Source organism: Amblyraja radiata, chromosome 25, assembly GCF_010909765.2.
Source record: "Amblyraja radiata isolate CabotCenter1 chromosome 25, sAmbRad1.1.pri, whole genome shotgun sequence".
In the NCBI taxonomy this organism is placed as follows: Eukaryota; Metazoa; Chordata; class Chondrichthyes; order Rajiformes; family Rajidae; genus Amblyraja; species Amblyraja radiata.
Window position 1 is genome coordinate 34,341,360 of NC_045980.1, and position 17,668 is coordinate 34,359,027.

The 17,668-nt window shown below is 46.2% G+C and overlaps 1 protein-coding gene across 1 annotated transcript in view; it reads right to left on the minus strand.

Annotated features, from left to right (window-relative positions):
• Window positions 1-4,725: 4,725 nt before the first annotated feature.
• The window catches only part of ube2l3 (ubiquitin conjugating enzyme E2 L3), a 37,402-nt gene continuing 24,459 nt past the window's right edge, over window positions 4,726-17,668 (minus strand). The window contains exons 3-4 of the mRNA XM_033043821.1: window positions 11,377-11,563; window positions 4,726-7,012 (exon numbers count right to left, since the gene is read on the minus strand). Coding sequence (XP_032899712.1) covers window positions 6,858-7,012; window positions 11,377-11,563 — 342 coding nt within the window. The 3' untranslated portion in view covers window positions 4,726-6,857. The remainder of the gene's footprint in view (window positions 7,013-11,376; window positions 11,564-17,668) is intronic.

The window sequence follows — 17,668 nt, forward strand, 5'->3', positions numbered from 1 at the left end:
TCAGGCAGCAGCTGGGGAAGGGAAATGGACGGACAACATTCCGGGTCGGGTCTGCCTACTTGGGCAGCAGAGCGGTGCAGCGGGTAGAGCTGCTGCCTCACAGTGCCAGAGACCCGGGTTCATTCCTGACCTCAGGTACTATCTGTGTGTGTGTGTGTGAAATGTTACTGCTCTATAACGGTGTCTATAACAGGTTAATTGGCCCTCTGTAAATGGTCCCAAGTGTGTGGGGAGTGGATGAGAAAGTGGGATAGCATTGAGCCGCGTGTGAACAAGTGATTGATGGCATGGGCTCGGTGGGCCGAAGGGCCTGTTCCCATGCTGTATCTCTAAACTAAATGAAATCTCTCTTCCCAGACGCTGCCTGACCCGCTGGGTTCCTCCAGCACTTTTGTATTGTGTGCATGCAAACTAAACAGCATAAAATGAGAGGGGGGGAAGTCAAAGTGAGGGGGGGGGGGGGGGGGGGGGATTTTTAAAGGAGACGTGTGGGGCAGGTTTTTTTAACATAGGGTGGTGGGTGCATGGAAAACGCTGCCAGGGGTGGTGGTGGAGCCAGATACGAATGTGGCATTCAAACAGGCTTTTAGACGGGCACATGAAATGCAGGGATTAGAGGGATATGGATCATGTACACACTTAGAATAAAGGGGAGGTCATTTAAGACTGAGGTGAGAAAAAAACGTTTTCACCCAGAGTTGTGAATTTGTGGAATTCCCTGCCACAGAGGGCAGTGGAGGCCAAGTCACTGGATGGATTTAAGTTAGATAGAGCTCTAGGGGCTAGTGGAGTCGAGGGATATGGGGAGAAGGCAGGCACGATCACAATGAATGGCGGTGCAGGCTCGAAGGGCCGAATGGCCTCCTCCTGCCCCTATTTTCTATGTTTCTATAAGTGATAGGAGCAGAATTAGGCCATTCGGCCCATCAAGTATGCTCCGCAAATCAATCATGGCTGATCTATCTCTCCCTCCAAACCCCATTCTCCTGCCTTCTCCCCATAACCCTTGACACCCGTACTAATCAAGACTCTTATCTCTGCCTTAAAAATATCCACTGGCTTGACCTCCACAGCCTTCTGGCTGTGTTCAGCATGTCAGGCATTGGAGGGGAGAGAGATGTTTTCAGTTTTTAGTTTAGAGATACAGCGCAGAAACAGGCCCTTCGGTCAAGCAAGTCTGCGCCGACCAGCGATCCCCGCACACTAACACTATCCTACACACACTAGGGACAATCTACATTTATGCCAAGCCAATCAACCTACAAACCTGCACGTCTTTGGAATGTGGGAGGAAACCGGAGATCTTGGAGAAAACCCAGGCAGGTCACGGGGAGAACGTACAAACTCCGCACAGACAGCACCCGTAGTCAGGATCGAACCCGGGTCTCTGGCGCTGTGAGGCAGCAACTCTACCGCTGCGCCACCGTAGTCAACATATCAGGTCAACAATAGTCATCAGTTGATACCTGCATGGTTTTGGTCTCAGAATTGCAGCATCTGCAGCTTTCAAACAGGATGTTGAAGTGGTTGGTTCTGCTGCCTCATGGTCCCAGGTTCGATCCTGACCTCTGGAGTTATCATTCCTCCCATTCATCACAAGTTAGTTTAGTTTATTGTCACGTGTACCGAGGTACAGTGAAAAGCTTTGGTTGCGTGCTAACCAGTCAGCGGAAAGACAACACATGATTACAATCGAGCCATGCAGTGTACAGATACACAATAAAGGGAATAACGTTTAGTGCAGTAACGTCCGATCTAAGATAGTCTGATAGTGGTTCAGCGCCGCCCTCTAGTTGGTGGTAGGATGGTTCAGTTGCCTGATCACTGCTGGGAAGAAACTGTCCAATGCAGGAAAAATGTTCCCAATGTTGGGCGAGTCCAGAACCAGGGGCCAGTCTTAGAATAAAGGGGAGGTCATTTAAGACTGAGGTGAGAAAAAAACATTTTCACCCAGAGTTGTGAATTTATGGAATTCCCTGCCACAGAGGGCAGTGGAGGCCAAATCACTGGATGGATTTAACAGAGAGTTAGATAGAGCTCTAGGGGTTAGTGGAGTCAAGGGATATGGGGAGAAGGCAGGCACGGGTTATTGATAGGGGACGATCAGCCATGATCATAATGAATGGCGGTGCTGGCTCGAAGAGCCGAATGGCCTCCTCCTGCACCAATTTTCTATGTTTCTATGCTCCTGAATCTGGAGGTGTGCGTTTTCACACTTCTGTACCTCTTGCCTGATGGAAGAGGGGAGAAGAGGGAGTGGCTGGGGATGAGACTGGTCCTTGATGATGCTGCAGGCCTTGCCGAGGCAGCGTGAGGTGTAGACGGAGTCAATGGAAGGGAGGTTGGTTTGCGTGATGGTCTGGGCTGCGTCCACAACTTCCTGCCAGTTTCTTGCGGTCTTGGATGGAGCTGTTCCCAAAGCAGGCTGTGATGCATCCCGATAAAACGCTTCCTACGGCACATGTGCAGGAGTTGAGAAGTAGAAGTCTCTCACGCATCCCAAAAAAAAAATAGCTGTTGATTAATTACTAGCCCGTGTTAATAGCAAAAAAGATCAAAGTGGAGCTGATGTGTACAAGAAGTCGGGAAGAAATAAGAGTACGGGATGTGGAAGAAGGAACTGCAGATGCTGGTTTAAACCGAAGATAGACACAGAAAACTGGAGTAACTCAGCAGGGCAGGCAGCATCTCCGGAGAGAAGGAATAGGTGATGTTTCGGGTCTTGGTTCTTGGTTTCTTGGTCCTCCAAAATATTCCAAATGGAATTTAAACTGGAGGGGGTGAAGGGAGGGCTTAAGCCAGAAAGGGTTATTGGGAAGAAAGAGCTACTTTAAATGTAGTTGCATCTGGTTGGGTAACTATAGTTGGGTGGAGATTATTCCGTGCTTTAATTGTGCGGGGGAAAAACGAATTGCTGTACACATCTGTCTTTGTAGCTGGAATCACAAATTGGATCGAATGCCCTCGTCTGCTCCTAATTGGTTTGGGTTTGGTGTAGGTCTTGTCGTCTATGTCGAGCTGACCATTTAACATTTTGTAAAAACAGGTCGAGACCCTTCTTCAGAAATTCTCACAGAATCGATGGGTCAAATGGCTCTCACCTGGTCTGGACCCGAAACATCACCCATTCCTTGTCTCCAGAGATGCTGCTGCCTGTCCCGCTGAGTTACTCCAGCTTTTTGCGTCTATCTTGGCTTTCACCTGCGTTGTTACAACTTTAAGACTCGATTATTTAAATATTATTCTCGCACTGGGGCTGAACAGTTGTTCAGTGCACGTTGGCGCAGCGGTAGAGTCACAGCGCCAGAGATCCTGACTACGGGTTCCGTCTGTGTACGGAGTTTGCACGTTCTCCCCGTGACCTGCGTGGGTTTTCTCCGGGTGCTCCGGTTTCCTCCCACGCTCCAGAGACGTACAGATTTGTAGGTTAATTTGCTTCGGTAAAATTGTAAACTGTCCTTAGTGTGTGTAGGATAGCGTTAGTGTGTGGAAATCACAGATCGACATGGACCCGGTGGGCCGAAGGGCCTGTTTCCACGCTGTATCTCTAAACTAAACTGGTTCAGGAACAGATTATATAATTAGAGTCACACAGCTTGGAAACAGACCATCCGGCCTAATTTGCCCACATCAACCAACATGTCCCATCTACACTAGTCCCACCTGTCTGCGTTTGGCCCTTATCCCTCCTGTCTTATCCATGTACCTGTCAAAATGGTTCTTAAACATTGCGATAGCACCTGCCTCAACTACCTCCTCCAGCAGCACATTCCGTACACCCACCACCCTTTGTGTAAAATAAAAGTTGCCCCTCAGGTTCTTATTAAATCTTTTCCCCCCTCACCATAAACCTTTGCTTCTCGATTCCACTACTCTGGGCAAGAGACTCTGTACGTCTACCTGATCTATTCCTCTCGTGATTTTGTACACCTCTATAAGATCACCCCTCATCCTCCTGCACTCCAAGGAATAGAGACCCAGCCTGTTCAGCCTCTCCCTGTAGCTCAGGCTCTCAAGTCCTGGCAACATCCTTGTAAATCTTCTCTGCACCCCTTTCAGTTTAAGATGCACACGTTGACACTTCAAATAGTCCCAAATACGGTGTCTCTCACTTCGCAGAGTAGACGGATTCCTGTTTTGAGTCCAACATCGCTACCGAAAATATGTTCTAGATGCCCCATGCAAATGAGATTGCTGCAATGACTTCAATACATTCGCAGAAAATGACGGACCAATATTTTACAAGTTTGGTGGATGAATAAACTGCAGGACTGAGGAAGGGAAAAGGCAATGAGAGACAGAGGGAGAGGGACAGACAGACACAGAGATACAAACACACAGTGAGGCAGAGAGACGGAGACAGCGAGAGACACACACAGTGAGAGAGACAAAGAGAGAAACAGAGACAGAGAGACACAGAGAGAGAGAGACAGAGACAAAGATAGAGACAGAGAGAGAGAGAGAGAGAGAGAGACAGAGACAGAGAAAGAGACAAAGAGAAAGAGAGAGACAGAGATAGAGAGATAGAGACAGAGGCAGAGGGAGAGACAGAGAAAGATAGATAGATAGAGAGAGAGAGAGGCAGACAGACAGAGACAGAGACAGATTCAGACAGAGACAGAGAATGAGGTGAGAGTGGATGGAAACAAAGAAATGGAGAATGTGGGTGAGGCGGGGAGCAGGGGATTGGGCTGGAGAGAAAGAGAGAGCTCAGATATCCAGTAATGCACTGCATGGTTTTATTTGAATCCCAAAGTGCCCAGAAGTTTCTCAAATCCAGGTTCATTCACAATTTTCTATACAAACCCAGTTGAGACAATTACGCTTTATCCAGACTAATTTTAATGTTGGCTGCTTAAAAAAATGATTTGGGGTACTTAAGTTTAAAGGGTTGCTGTTCCCATTTTACAGACAGTACCTGCAGGTTAACAGTGTTAAAATGTACACGAGTCAAAATAGGATACAATTTCAGAGCTAGTTATCCACAAATGGTTCAAATAAAGCCCAGATGATGTACTTTGGCTAACCTTCATCAACCGATATTTCAGCCTCGTGAACATGCTTCCAAAATACCTTTACCGTAACGCTCAAATTCCATTCTATTTTCTATTCCTTCCTAGAGTAAAAGATGGAAATTTGTTTAAGATACAAGGATAATGAATGATCAGGAGAAGGCTTGCCTTGCCAAACACTGGCGTAACCGGGGATTAACTTGAGCCGCTGTAGTTTTGCCAGGAGTCAGTATATTGTCTAAGGCTGGATAGAAATAGACAATTCTCATCTCCTTTCTTAAATGATTGGAATACTTCATGTTTTAAGTGTGACAAGGCCCTGAAATTAGACATCCCAAATCTTTACTCGTATAACAATGCTATGATGTCAAATACTTTTATTTTTTTAACCCCTCAACTGAATGAACTAAACTCGGAACACTTTTCTTTAGCCGATTGGATTGAGCGTAAAAGGGAGCGTGGCGATTTGGCCTCACAACTCCCCAGTCTTTTCGCAAATTTCCCCGCCTCTCCCCCAAACTGAGCCATGTTGGATCGCGAGGCTTTTAAAAGAAGGAGAAAGAGAAAAAAAAGAGAGAGATTTCGACCATCTCTACGAATGCTAATATTATTATTTTTTCTTTTCTGGTTAGGCAACACCGTACCTAAACTAGTGAAGCAGTTTTGAGCAGGATCTAATCCACAGGAGTACAGAGAGGCTGTCGAATCTTGTTCACCGAGCAAAACAAACCAAAAATGGGGGCGAGTTCGACGGCACAGAGGTGGGAAGAGGTGGCCGGAAGGAAGGTAGAGGCTGGGTCGATTGGCTCGTGCAGCCACTGCACTGATCTTACATTCCTATCGCTAGGCTTCGACTCTTGGTGTTATTAATACTGACCACGAGCGGCTCCAAACAAACTTGCTACTGGTTTATGCGTGCGACGCACACAAAGTGCTTTTGCACAGATGGCGAGTGTGCAAGGAAGTGTGAGCAACGGTGCAGCAATGCCTATGTGCCGGGTGACGTGTGGCCCTCAAGGTGTTTTTAATGCCTACACCTCCTCCATTGGTCAGTTAACTCAGGGCGTAAGCGTGGAAAGGGGAATAAGAAAAACACTTTAAAACAAAAAAAGAGAGAAATGAATCCGTAAAATGCTTTTACGTTTAATCGCAAGCAAATCCGTGGGCATCCTATTTTATGAATCGTATTGTAACACGAGTTAAATTATATGGAAACAAGTTGAATTTATTCTCTCGAACTACATTAGCATCCCGCCCTGCCCATGTTCTGAGCACATTGCAGGGCAGGTCCACTTGCAACTGAGTTTCGCACAAAAGCAACGTGAAGTAAACAGTTTTGCTTTTAACATTCACTCATCTCCTTCAGGGCTTTTTTGTGTGTCATTTTTTTTTTGTACCCGCTAAAGATATTGGTTCGGGGGGGGGGGGGGGAAGAGTTATTTAATGGAGGAATATAGCAGAGGGGGATAAACGGAGGCGTGGAGTTGAGAGGAACAAAACAAGAACAAGAACAAAAAAAAACGAACCTGAAGCTGAAGAATAGAATACCATCTGTTATAAGGAACGTGTGGAATTGTGAGGGAGAAGAGCTGTTTACTAAGCAGTGATTTTGTGTTTTTTTTAAACTAGAAAGCAGAACTAGACTGTCTTATTTAAAGTTTTAATCCCATCTGAACAGTCATTATCTAAACCGTTTCTGATTATATGAAAACTGTAGAAAGTTAGTAACAGCCACAAGTGAGCACCAAGGTGACGCTTGTATGTGTTCATCAGAGTCCTGCTGGATGGTGTTTGAAATGTACTGCCCGCAATCTGCTGTCAGAGAGGCAGCGCGTGACACAAGTCTTAGTCCATTGGTCGCTTTTCTCCATATTTCTTAGTAAATTCTTCAGCGTTCTTAAAGAATTTTTTACGGTCCTTAGAGTATTCTTCAGCTAGGTCGGCTCTTAGAGGGTGCTCGGGCTGCGGGTCATTCACAAGTGCAATGAGTGACTGGATAACTGCAAACAAAACAAAAGCAGGCAGCGTTAAAAGAGCAGCAATGTGAAAAACAGTCAAATGACAAAGACAATTAAAATAAATAGTGGATGGCAATCATATATCAGAGGATGATATATTAATAATTAAGAATTATTTTATTAATCAAGCAAGAATTTCATTGGTACACAAAATTGCTGGGGAAACTCAGCGGGTGCAGCAGCATCTATGGAGCGAAGGAAATAGGCGACGTTTCGGGCCGAAACCCTTCTTCAGACTTCAGAATTTCATTGTCCCATCTGGGACACATGACAATAAAACTCTCTTGAATTCTACCTTCTTACTTAAGAGCAGTTGGTGTCTCACTTGTACAGCCTCTTTCTAACTGGAGAATACTTTTGCTGGGATGTATGAAATACCTCCTCAATTTCCATTGCTGATCTGCCATTTTGTCTTTTAGACTTTACGTTAGAGATACAGCGCGGAAACAGGCCCTTCGGCCCAACGAGACCGTGCCGACCAGCGATCACCCCGTACACTAGCACTATCTTACACACACACACACTATATACGGATTTTAACAAAGCCAATTAATCTACAAGCCTGTACGTCTTTGGAGGGTGGGAGGAAACCAGAGCACCCGGAGAAAACCCACGCGGTCATGGGGAGAACGTGCAAACTCTGTACAGACAGCACCCGTGGTCAGGTCTCTGGTGCTGTGAGGCAGCAACTCTACCGCTGTGTCGTCTCACACTCCAAAGACGTACAGGCTTGTAGATAATTTTCATTACACTGAAATGAATCATCCTACCACAACCAGAGAGCCAGCCTGAACTACTATCTACCTCTTTGGTGACCCTTGGACTATCCTTGACCGGACTTTGCTGGCTTTGCCTTGCAGTAAACGTTATTCACTATACACTGTAAATGGATTGATTGTTAAGCATGTATTGTTTTTCTGCTGGTACACAAAATTGCTGGAGGAACTCAGCGGGTGCAGCAGCATCTATGGAGCGAAGGAAATAGGCGACGTTTCGGGCCGAAACCCTTCTTCAGACCTGTTTTTCTGCTGACTGGTTAGCACTCGACAAAAAGCTTTTCACTGTGCCTCGGTACATGACTATTGTATCTCTCAGGCAAGTCCCTGGTTGGTTTTGTGTTTATACCTTGCCCCAAAGCATGGCCACTGTTATGGGACTCACTCCACCACTGATATCTTACCCCAGGGGTGGGGAACCTTTTCATGTTGGAATGCCGCAATAAAGTTAGCTGTAATCTAACAAGGCCGCGTCCAAGAAACTTCAATTAAATATGCTTCAAAATGTACATTATTTTGTCAAAATCTAACTACTATCTACTAACTTCAAGAAAATGAAAACATGTTGTTAATTCTAAAGTTAACTAATCTTTTAATGACTTTGTTGTGACTGCTTTTTGTGGGAAAGCATTTGAATATTTGGTTGCCACATGGAGGTACGCAGTTTCAGCTGATCTTCTAGATGGGTGTCCGTCATTTGTGACCTTAAGGGCGTCTTGTTTTGGGTTAGGTAGGAGAATGTAGATTCGCAGCAATAAGTGGTTAAAAAGCACGTATTTTGATGAATCTTCTTTTACTCTTTGGTATTTTAAATACGTTCATTTTAAGATAAAAATAAAAATAATAAAAGACGAACAAAAACATTTAAATAAAAATAAAAGGATTTGATCTACAAAATTTGGATTCAATCAAAAGGCCGCACTTAATGGCCTAGAAGGCCGCAGGCTCCCCACCCCTGTCTCACCCTAAACTTCCTTCCATACAACTGAGCTCTGGCACAAAGATAGAATAACATCACTAAAACGAACTGTAATGGCCATAAGTAGTTCTGTTCTAGTAGGCAGACAATAGATGTTTCAGGACAGTATTATCTGGCTTTATTCGTCTTAAGTTCATAAGTTATAGGAGCAGAATTAGGCCATTCAGCCCATCGTCTACTCCGCCATTCAATCATGGCTGATCTATCTCTCCTGCAACCTACTACCACCTCTCACGCATATGTTGAAAACCTTCCTCGACTATGAAGAAAACCGGCTTCCACTAGACCTGCGACTACAAAATGATCAATTTTTAAAACGGCAACCTATTTTTAGTCAAGGCCAGTTTTAATCATGGTGAAAAAAAAGCAGCAACCTAGATGAAGCCTCGACCATGCGGAAACCAGTTTCGACCATTAGGGAGAGTGACCAAAACCTCTGGTGACCTCATGGAATGAAACCTTGGGTGGCGGGCAAGGTCACCAGAGGTTGCTGTTTGGGTCTCCTAAGTGGGACAGGGGCTTAAGACTCCTGAAATGGCGTGATAACCTAATCCAGTTAGAGAGAGACCAGATCTATTTAGGTAGAGGGGATGCGGACATTACCCCAGCTTACGGAAGGGCTGTTCAGAAGCCTTCCCCTAACAGAGGGGAAGAGGCTGTTCTTGAGTCCCAAATACCCAAGGCCAGTGAGCCCAAGCCAAAGATGGCCGATGGTCGACATTCCTCGACTATGAAGAAAACCGGCTTCGACTAGACCTGCGACTAAAAAATGATCGATTTTTAAAACGGCAACCTATTTTTAGTCGAGGCCAGTTTTAATCATGATGAAAAAATAGCAGCAACCTAGATGAGGCCTCGACCTATCTCTCCCCATAACCCCTGACACCCGCACTAATCAAATTCTGTCCGGTGAAATCCTGAGATAAAAATTCTGTGGAGTTCAAGATCCAAGCTAACAAATCTAGCCTCCATATCTATGACACGTCATTGCTGTGCAGGGGGTTTAGGAGTTTCACTTCCAAATCACAAATGTAACTTTTAGTTGTTAAAAACGTAGTACTTGTTGTAAAGGTTTCAGCAAGGAAACGAGGCCAAGCCAAGCCCAACCACAAACCGATTTGACCTCGGTCATCGAGTCATAGAATGGTACAGCGTGGAAACAGGCCCTTCGGCCCAACTTGCCCACACCGGACAACATGCCCCAGCTACACTAGTCCCACCTGCCCACGTTTGGCCGATATCCATCTAAACCTGTCCTTTCCATGTGTCCATTCATCCATGGTCAATGGCATACTTTTAAAATTTCTTATCAGCAAATCACTTTAATCTGGATCTGGATGTAGTACGTTGAAAAACTCTAGGTAGAGCATCACTCAGCAGTGGACAATTTTATACTGGACAATGTTTACATTTTTACAAGCCAATTAATCAAGCCAATTAAACTGCAAACCTGTACGTCTTTGGAGTGTGGGAGGAAACCGAAGATCTCGGAGAAAACCCACGCAGGTCACGGGGAGAACATACAAACTCCGTACAGACAGCGCCCGCAGTCGGGATCGAACCAGGGTCACTGGTGCTGCATTTTGCTGTAAGGCAGCGACTCGACCGCTGCGCCACCGGGACATCCCGCAGATTTTTGGGGATCTCAGCACTAACCCCAATCCTAGCTTACCATTTGCCCCAATTTTGTTCCTCGCATTAACAATGTCGACCATCGGCCATCTTTGGCTTGGGCTCACTGGCCTTGGGTACTTGGGACTCCAGAACAGCTTCTTCCCCTCTGTTAGGGGAAGGCTTCTGAGCAGCCCTTCCGTAAGCTGGGGTAATGTCCGCATCCCCTCTACCTAAATAGATCTGGTCTCTCTCTAACTGGATTAGGTTATCACGCCATTTCAGGAGTCTTAAGCCCCTGTCCCACTTAGGAGACCTAAACAGCAACCTCCGGTGACCTTGCCCGCCACCCAAGGTTTCCTTCCATGAGGTCACCAGAGGTTTTGGTCACTCTCCCTAATGGTCGAAACTGGTTTCCGCATGGTCGAGGCTTCATCTAGGTTGCTGCTATTTTTTCACCATGATTAAAACTGGCCTCGACTAAAAATAGGTTGCCGTTTTAAAAATCGATCATTTTTTAGTCGCAGGTCTAGTCGAAGCCGGTTTTCTTCATAGTCGAGGAAGGTTTTCAACATATGCGTGGGAGGTGGTAGGAGGTTGCAGGTCACCTCGACCTTGATTTTTTTTAGGGTTGGGGGCAAGGTCACCAGAGGTTGCTGTTTAGGTCTCCTAAGTGGGACAGGGGCTTTAGGTAAACAAAAATGCTGGAGGAACTCAGCGGGTGAGGCAGCATCCATGGAGCGAAGGACGTTTCGGGTCGAGACCTTTAAGGGCGAGGCAGCATCTATGGAGCGAAGGAATAGGTGACGTTTCGGGTCGAGACCCTTTCGGGTCTCGACCCGAAACGTCACCTATTCCTTCGCTCCATAGACGCTGCCTCACCCGCTGAGTTTCTCCAGCATTTTTGTCTACCTTCAATTTTTCCCGCAACTTCACAGTTCTTTCTTGAACATTTCACTCTTCAGTTTGATCTCACTCACCTTGGTCAGCTTTGGTTGCTGGTTTCCAGTTCTCAGCACTAATGACTGGGAGACAAACTTGGCCTTTTTCATCAATGTTGGGATGATAGATCTTTGTCTTGAATGTAATTTTAGGTGGTTTGAAAGGATATTCTGATGGAAAGCTTATTTCGATCCTGAACGCCCCTTTGTCATATGGAGGGTTATCCTAGGAGAGAAGAACACAACTTAATAAGCCGGCAAAAATCGCTGAACTGTCGACAAGAGAATAAACGTCCTTCGTGTGAGTAAAAATGGTGTAATTGTCGTATAAGTTGATAATGCAGATGACACAAAGCTGGGTGGCAGTGTGAACTGTGAGGAGGATGCTATGAGAATGCAGGGTGACTTGGACAGGTTGGGGGAGTGGGCAGATGCACGGCAGATTAAGTTTAATGCAGATAAATGTGAGGTTATCCACTTTGGTAGCAAAGACAGGAAGGCAGATTACTATCTAAATGGCGTCAAGTTGGGAAAAGGGGAAGTACAACGGGATCTGGGGGTTCTTGTACATCAGTCTACGAAAGTAAGCATGCAGGTACAGCAGGCAGTGAAGAAAGCGAATGTCATGTTGGCCTTTATAACGAGAGGAATCGAATATAGGAGCAAAGAGGTCCTTCTGCAGTTGTACAGAGCCCTAGTGAGACCACACCTGGAGTATTGTGTGCAATTTTAGTCCCCTAATTTGAGGAAGGACATTCTTGCTATTGAGGGATTGCAGCGTAGATTTACAAGGTTAAATCCCGGGATGGCAGGACTGTCATATGTTGAGAGAATGGAGCAGCTGGGCTTGTACACTCTGGAGTTTAGAAGGATGAGAGGGCATCTCATTGAAACATATAAGATTGTTAAGGATTTGGACACGCTAGAGACAACAAACATGTTCCCGATGTTGGGGGAGGAACCAGGGGCCACAATTTAAGAATAAGGAGCAAGCCATTTAGAACGGAGACGAGGAAACACTTTTTCTCAGAGAGTGGTGAGTCTGTGGAATTCTCTGCCTCAGAGGGTGGTGGAGGCAGGTTCTCTGGATGCTTTCAAGAGAGAGCTAGATAGGGCTCTTAAAAATAGCGGAGTCAGAGGATATGGGGAGAAGGCAGGAATGGGGAACTGATTGGGGATGATCAGCCATGATCACATTGAATGGCGGTGCTGGCTCGAAGGGCCGAACGGCCTACTCCTGCACCTATTGTCTATTGATAAGCTGTAGGAGCAGAATTAGGCCATTCGGCCCATCAAGTCTACTCCGCCATATATGTGTGTGTATATATATATATAAATATATATAATAATATATAATGAATATAAATATAGAAGTTCCCTCTACAACAGACCAATATAACTAACACAAGAGAAAACGCAGACACACACAGTTAAGGTCATAGGTCATAAGGAATAGGAGTCGAATTAGGCCATTCGGCCCATCAAGTCTACTCTGCCATTCAATCCTGATCCACCATGAAACATGCAGGTCACGGGGAGAACGTACAAACTCCGTACAGACTGCACCCATGGTCAGGATCAAACCCAGGTCTCTGGCGCGTTAAGGCAGGAGCTCTACCGCTGCGCCACCGTGTCGCATGGAATAGCGGCATATGGATCAGGTCCAGGCAGATTTAGATAGACGATAGAATTTATTACTACACAACCAGGGTCGGTGGAATTTGGGTTATCAGCAGCGGTACAATAATAAAGAACACACAACCACAATAAAAATGTAACATAAACATCCACCACAGCATTCATCACTGTGGTGGAAGGTACAAAATTTGGCCAGTCCTCCTCCATTTCCCCCCCCGTGGACAGGACCAGAGTCCAGAGTCAGTCCAGGATCGGCTCTTCCTCACCGGAGACCGCGGCTTTAAGTTGTTGTAGGCCGCAGGCCGGCGGTCGATATTTAAAGTCTCCGCCGCAGCCAGAAGCACCGTAGACTGCAGGGCCGGCGGTCGAAGCTCCCCTCCAGGGGTGATGGTAAGTCCATGCCGGGCCCGCGGTAGAAGATGGCCGCGGGCTGGCAGTGGTGGCTTCTTCTTTCCCCCCCCCCCGGGTCCCCCACGAGGGATCCCGGGTTGTAGACGCCGCGCCAGCTGGAACTCTGCTGACCGCGACTTCAGGCTTCAGGCTGTCCCGGGCCAGCGAAACCGAGCGCTCCCCTCCAGCGAGGGCTCACCCGTTCCACGCCGAGAGTCCACGCTGCGCCCGCCGCTGAAGCCTCGAGCGGGTCTCCGTGGAAAGGCCGCGCCGATCCTTGTTGTTAGGCCACGGGGGAGGCGACCTGGAAAAAGTCGCCTCTCCATGGAGGAGGCGACCGAAGCGGTTTCCCCCTTGCCCCCCACACAACCCCCCACACAAAACACACAAAGGAACATTAAACACATACTTTAATACATACTAAAAAATAACTGACGCGCAGTTGACATGGCTGCTGCCAGAGCAGCGCCCCCTAACAAACAGATGAGATCAGTTAACGCAGAACTAAATAAATTCTTTGATCCGTAGAATAAGTACAGCACAGAACATGTTGGCAAGTTAAACTGATCTCATCTGCCTGTACATGGTCCATATCCCTCCATTCCATGCGCCTATCTTAAAGTTTCATGAACACCACTACGGTAGCTAGCTCCACCACCACCCCTGTGTGTAACATCTGCAATGTTTCAAACATCTCACTTCTAACAATGTAACATCTGCTTTGGTGTTAGCAATCCCAAAAGAGTCCCAACTGGCATGAGAAACAACTGCAAGAAACTGAAAGTCATCCAAAACTATTTATTGCACCAAATTAAAAAAAGGCTTAATGACGTTACACTCCAGATTAAAAAAAAATCAGTGGCTATTCTGAGCCTTTCCTTTCATTCCTACAAATAATTGCGTAAATTGCCCGTAACGTTAAAATAGTTTGTTTTCTAAGCAACTTCCGATCAACAGCTAACACATATTCCTATAGCATTTAAGAAGAAACTGCAGATGCTGGAAAATCAAAGGTAGACGAAAACGCTGGAGAAACTCAGCGGGTGCAGCAGCATCTATGGAGCGGAGGAAATAGGCAATGTTTCGGGCCGAAACCCTTTGGGTTTCGTCCCGAAACATTGCCTATTTCCTATTGCCGAAACATTGCCTATTTCCTATTGCCTATATTTTTACAGAGAGTGGTGAATCTGTGTAAAACGAACGTATTTAAAATACCAAAGAGTAAAAGAAGATTCAACAAAATAATCAAACTCAAATCAGCATTTCAACCTCACCTAGTTGTTGTCTCCAAGGCTCCTAAAGAACTTAAGGATAAGGGGGAAATCTTTTAGGACCGAGATGAGAAAAACATTTTTTACACAGAGAGTGGTGAATCTCTGGAATTCTCTGCCACAGAAGGTAGTTGAGGCCAGTTCAGTGGCTGGATTTAAGAGGGAATTAAATGTGGCCCTTGTGGCTAAAGGGATCATGGGGTATGGAGAGAAGGCAGGTATGGGATATTGAGTTGGATGATCAGCCATGATCATATTGAATGGCGGTGCAGGCTCGAAGGGCCGAATGGCCTACTCCTGCACCTAGTTTCTATGTAATAGGAAATGCCTATTGCCTATTTCTACGCTCCATAGATGCTGCCGCAACCGCTGAGTTTCTCCAGCATTTTTGTCTACCGTCTGTACTCCTATAGCATTATCGTAATATTACATTAACAAATGTAGTCAGTGAATGCTCGGGCCTTGCATCAAGAGCATCACAAAAGCAAATGGTTCATGTTGCAAAAAACAAATGCTGCGCAGAGCAAAGAAGAATAATTGACTTAAAGTTCTCTCTATGTGGATAGAATTAAGATAGTGGCATTTCAGACACTTTGGAAAGGAAAATAGATATGCAGGGAATGGAGGGATATCGATTAGAAACATAGAAACATAGAAATTAGGTGCAGGAGTAGGCCATTCGGCCCTTCGAGGCTGCACCGCCATTCAATATGATCATGGCTGATCATCCAACTCAGTATCCCGTACCTGCCTTCTCTCCATACCCTCTGATCCCCTTAGCCACAAGGGCCACATCTAACTCCCTCTTAAATATAGCCAATGAACTGGCCTCGACTACCCTCTGTGGCAGAGAGTTCCAGAGATTCACCACTCTCTGTGTGAAAAAAGTTCTTCTCATCTCGGTTTTAAAGGATTTCCCCCTTATCCTTAAGCTGTGACCCCTTGTCCTGGACTTCCCCAACATCGGGAGCAATCTTCCTGCATCTAGCCTGTCCAACCCCTTAAGAATTTTGTAAGTTTCTATAAGATCCCCCCTCAATCTCCTAAATTCTAGAGTATAAACCAAGTCTATCCAGTCTTTCTTCATAAGACAGTCCTGACATCCCAGGAATCAGTCTGGTGAACCTTCTCTGCACTCCCTCTATGGCAATGTCCTTCCTCAGATTTGGAGACCAAAACTGTACGCAATACTCCAGGTGTGGTCTCACCAAGACCCTGTACAACTGCAGTAGAACCTCCCTGCTCCTATACTCAAATCCTTTTGCTATGAAAGCTAACATACCATTCGCTTTCTTCACTGCCTGCTGCACCTGCATGCCTACTTTCAATGACTGGTGTACCATGACACCCAGGTCTCGCTGCATCTCCCCTTTTCCTAGTCGGCCACCATTTAGATAATAGTCTGCTTTCCTGTTTTTGCCACCAAAATGGATAACCTCACATTTATCCACATTATACTGCATCAGCCAAACATTTGCCCACTAACCCAGCCTATCCAAGTCACCTTGCAGTCTCCTAGCATCCTTCTCACAGCTAACACTGCCCCCCAGCTTAGTGTCATCCACAAACTTGGAGATATTGCCTTTAATTCCCTCATCCAGATCATTAATATATATTGTAAATAGCTGGGGTCCCAGCACTGAGCCTTGCGGTACCCCACTAGTCACTGCCTGCCATTGTGAAAAGGACCAGTTTACTCCTACTCTTTGCTTCCTGTTTGCCAGCCAGTTCTCTATCCACATCAATACTGAACCCCCAATGCCGTGTGCTTTAAGTTTGTATACTAATCTCTTATATGGGACCTTATGTGCGGGGAGCTGAGAGTTGGACTGGGCATCATGTTCGGCACAGACTTGGTGGGCCGAAGGGCCTGTTCTTGTGCTGTACTATGTTCTATGAACCCAGGTCTCTGGTGCTGTGAGGCATCAGCTGTACCAGCCGCGCTACTGTGCTGCCTGACAATAGAGTTCTATATTTAGTACCTTCCCCACTAGACTCTCCTGAAAGCAGGGGCTTCATCTCCAGATTTAAAGAGCAGTGCAAAGTGATGAATAATCTAAAATACACATTTAGCCACTGGCTGCTTAGCACCTTCAGCTGTTACCTCTAGCTGTGTTACTTCCAGTCCCATGGCTTTCATGCATGAACTGTCCAAATGCAGATCTGCTGTCAAATGAAGTCAGCTGCAAAAAGATGGGAGGAGGGGCCTCAACTGGAAACGTCGCCCATCCATGCTCCCCCAGAGATGCTGCCTGACCCACTGGGTTACTCCAGCACTTTACAAAGACAAAGTGTTGGAGTATCTCAGCAGGATGGATTAGAAGGATGAGGGGGCGGAATCTTATAGAAACATAAAAAATTATAAAAGGACTAGACAAGCTAGATGCAGGAAACATGTTCCCAATGTGGGGCGAGTCCAGAACCAGGGGCCACAGTCTTAGAATAAAGGGGAGGCCATTTAAGACTGAGGTGAGAAAAAAACTTTTTCACCCAGAGAGTTGTGAATTTATGGAATTCCTTGCCACAGAGGGCAGTGGAGGCCAAGTCACTGGATGGATTTAAGAGAGAGTTAGATAGAGCTCTAGGGGCTAGTGGAGTCAAGGGATATGGGGAGAAGGCAGGCACGGGTTATTGATAGGGGGCGATCAGCCATAATCATAATGAATGGCGGTGCTGGCTAGAAGGATCGAATGGCCTCCTCCTGCACCTATTTTATATGTTTCTGTCAGACATCTCATATTTCGCTTGGGCAGCTTACACCCTAGAGTATTGACTTCTCTAACTTCAAGTAACCCTTGCTCTCCCTCTCACTCCATCCCTCGCCCATCGTGGTTCTCCGACTAGTTTGACCGTCCTGCTGGTTGCATTGTATGCCTCATTGTCACCTCTCCCTAGCTAACAATGATCTGTTCTACATTTTCTGTGACCCTCATCCCCTTTGATCTCTCATTCTCACACCGTACCCATATCTCTCGTTTCCCTCTCCCCCTAACTCTCAGTCTGAAGAAGGATCTCAACCTGAAACGTCACCC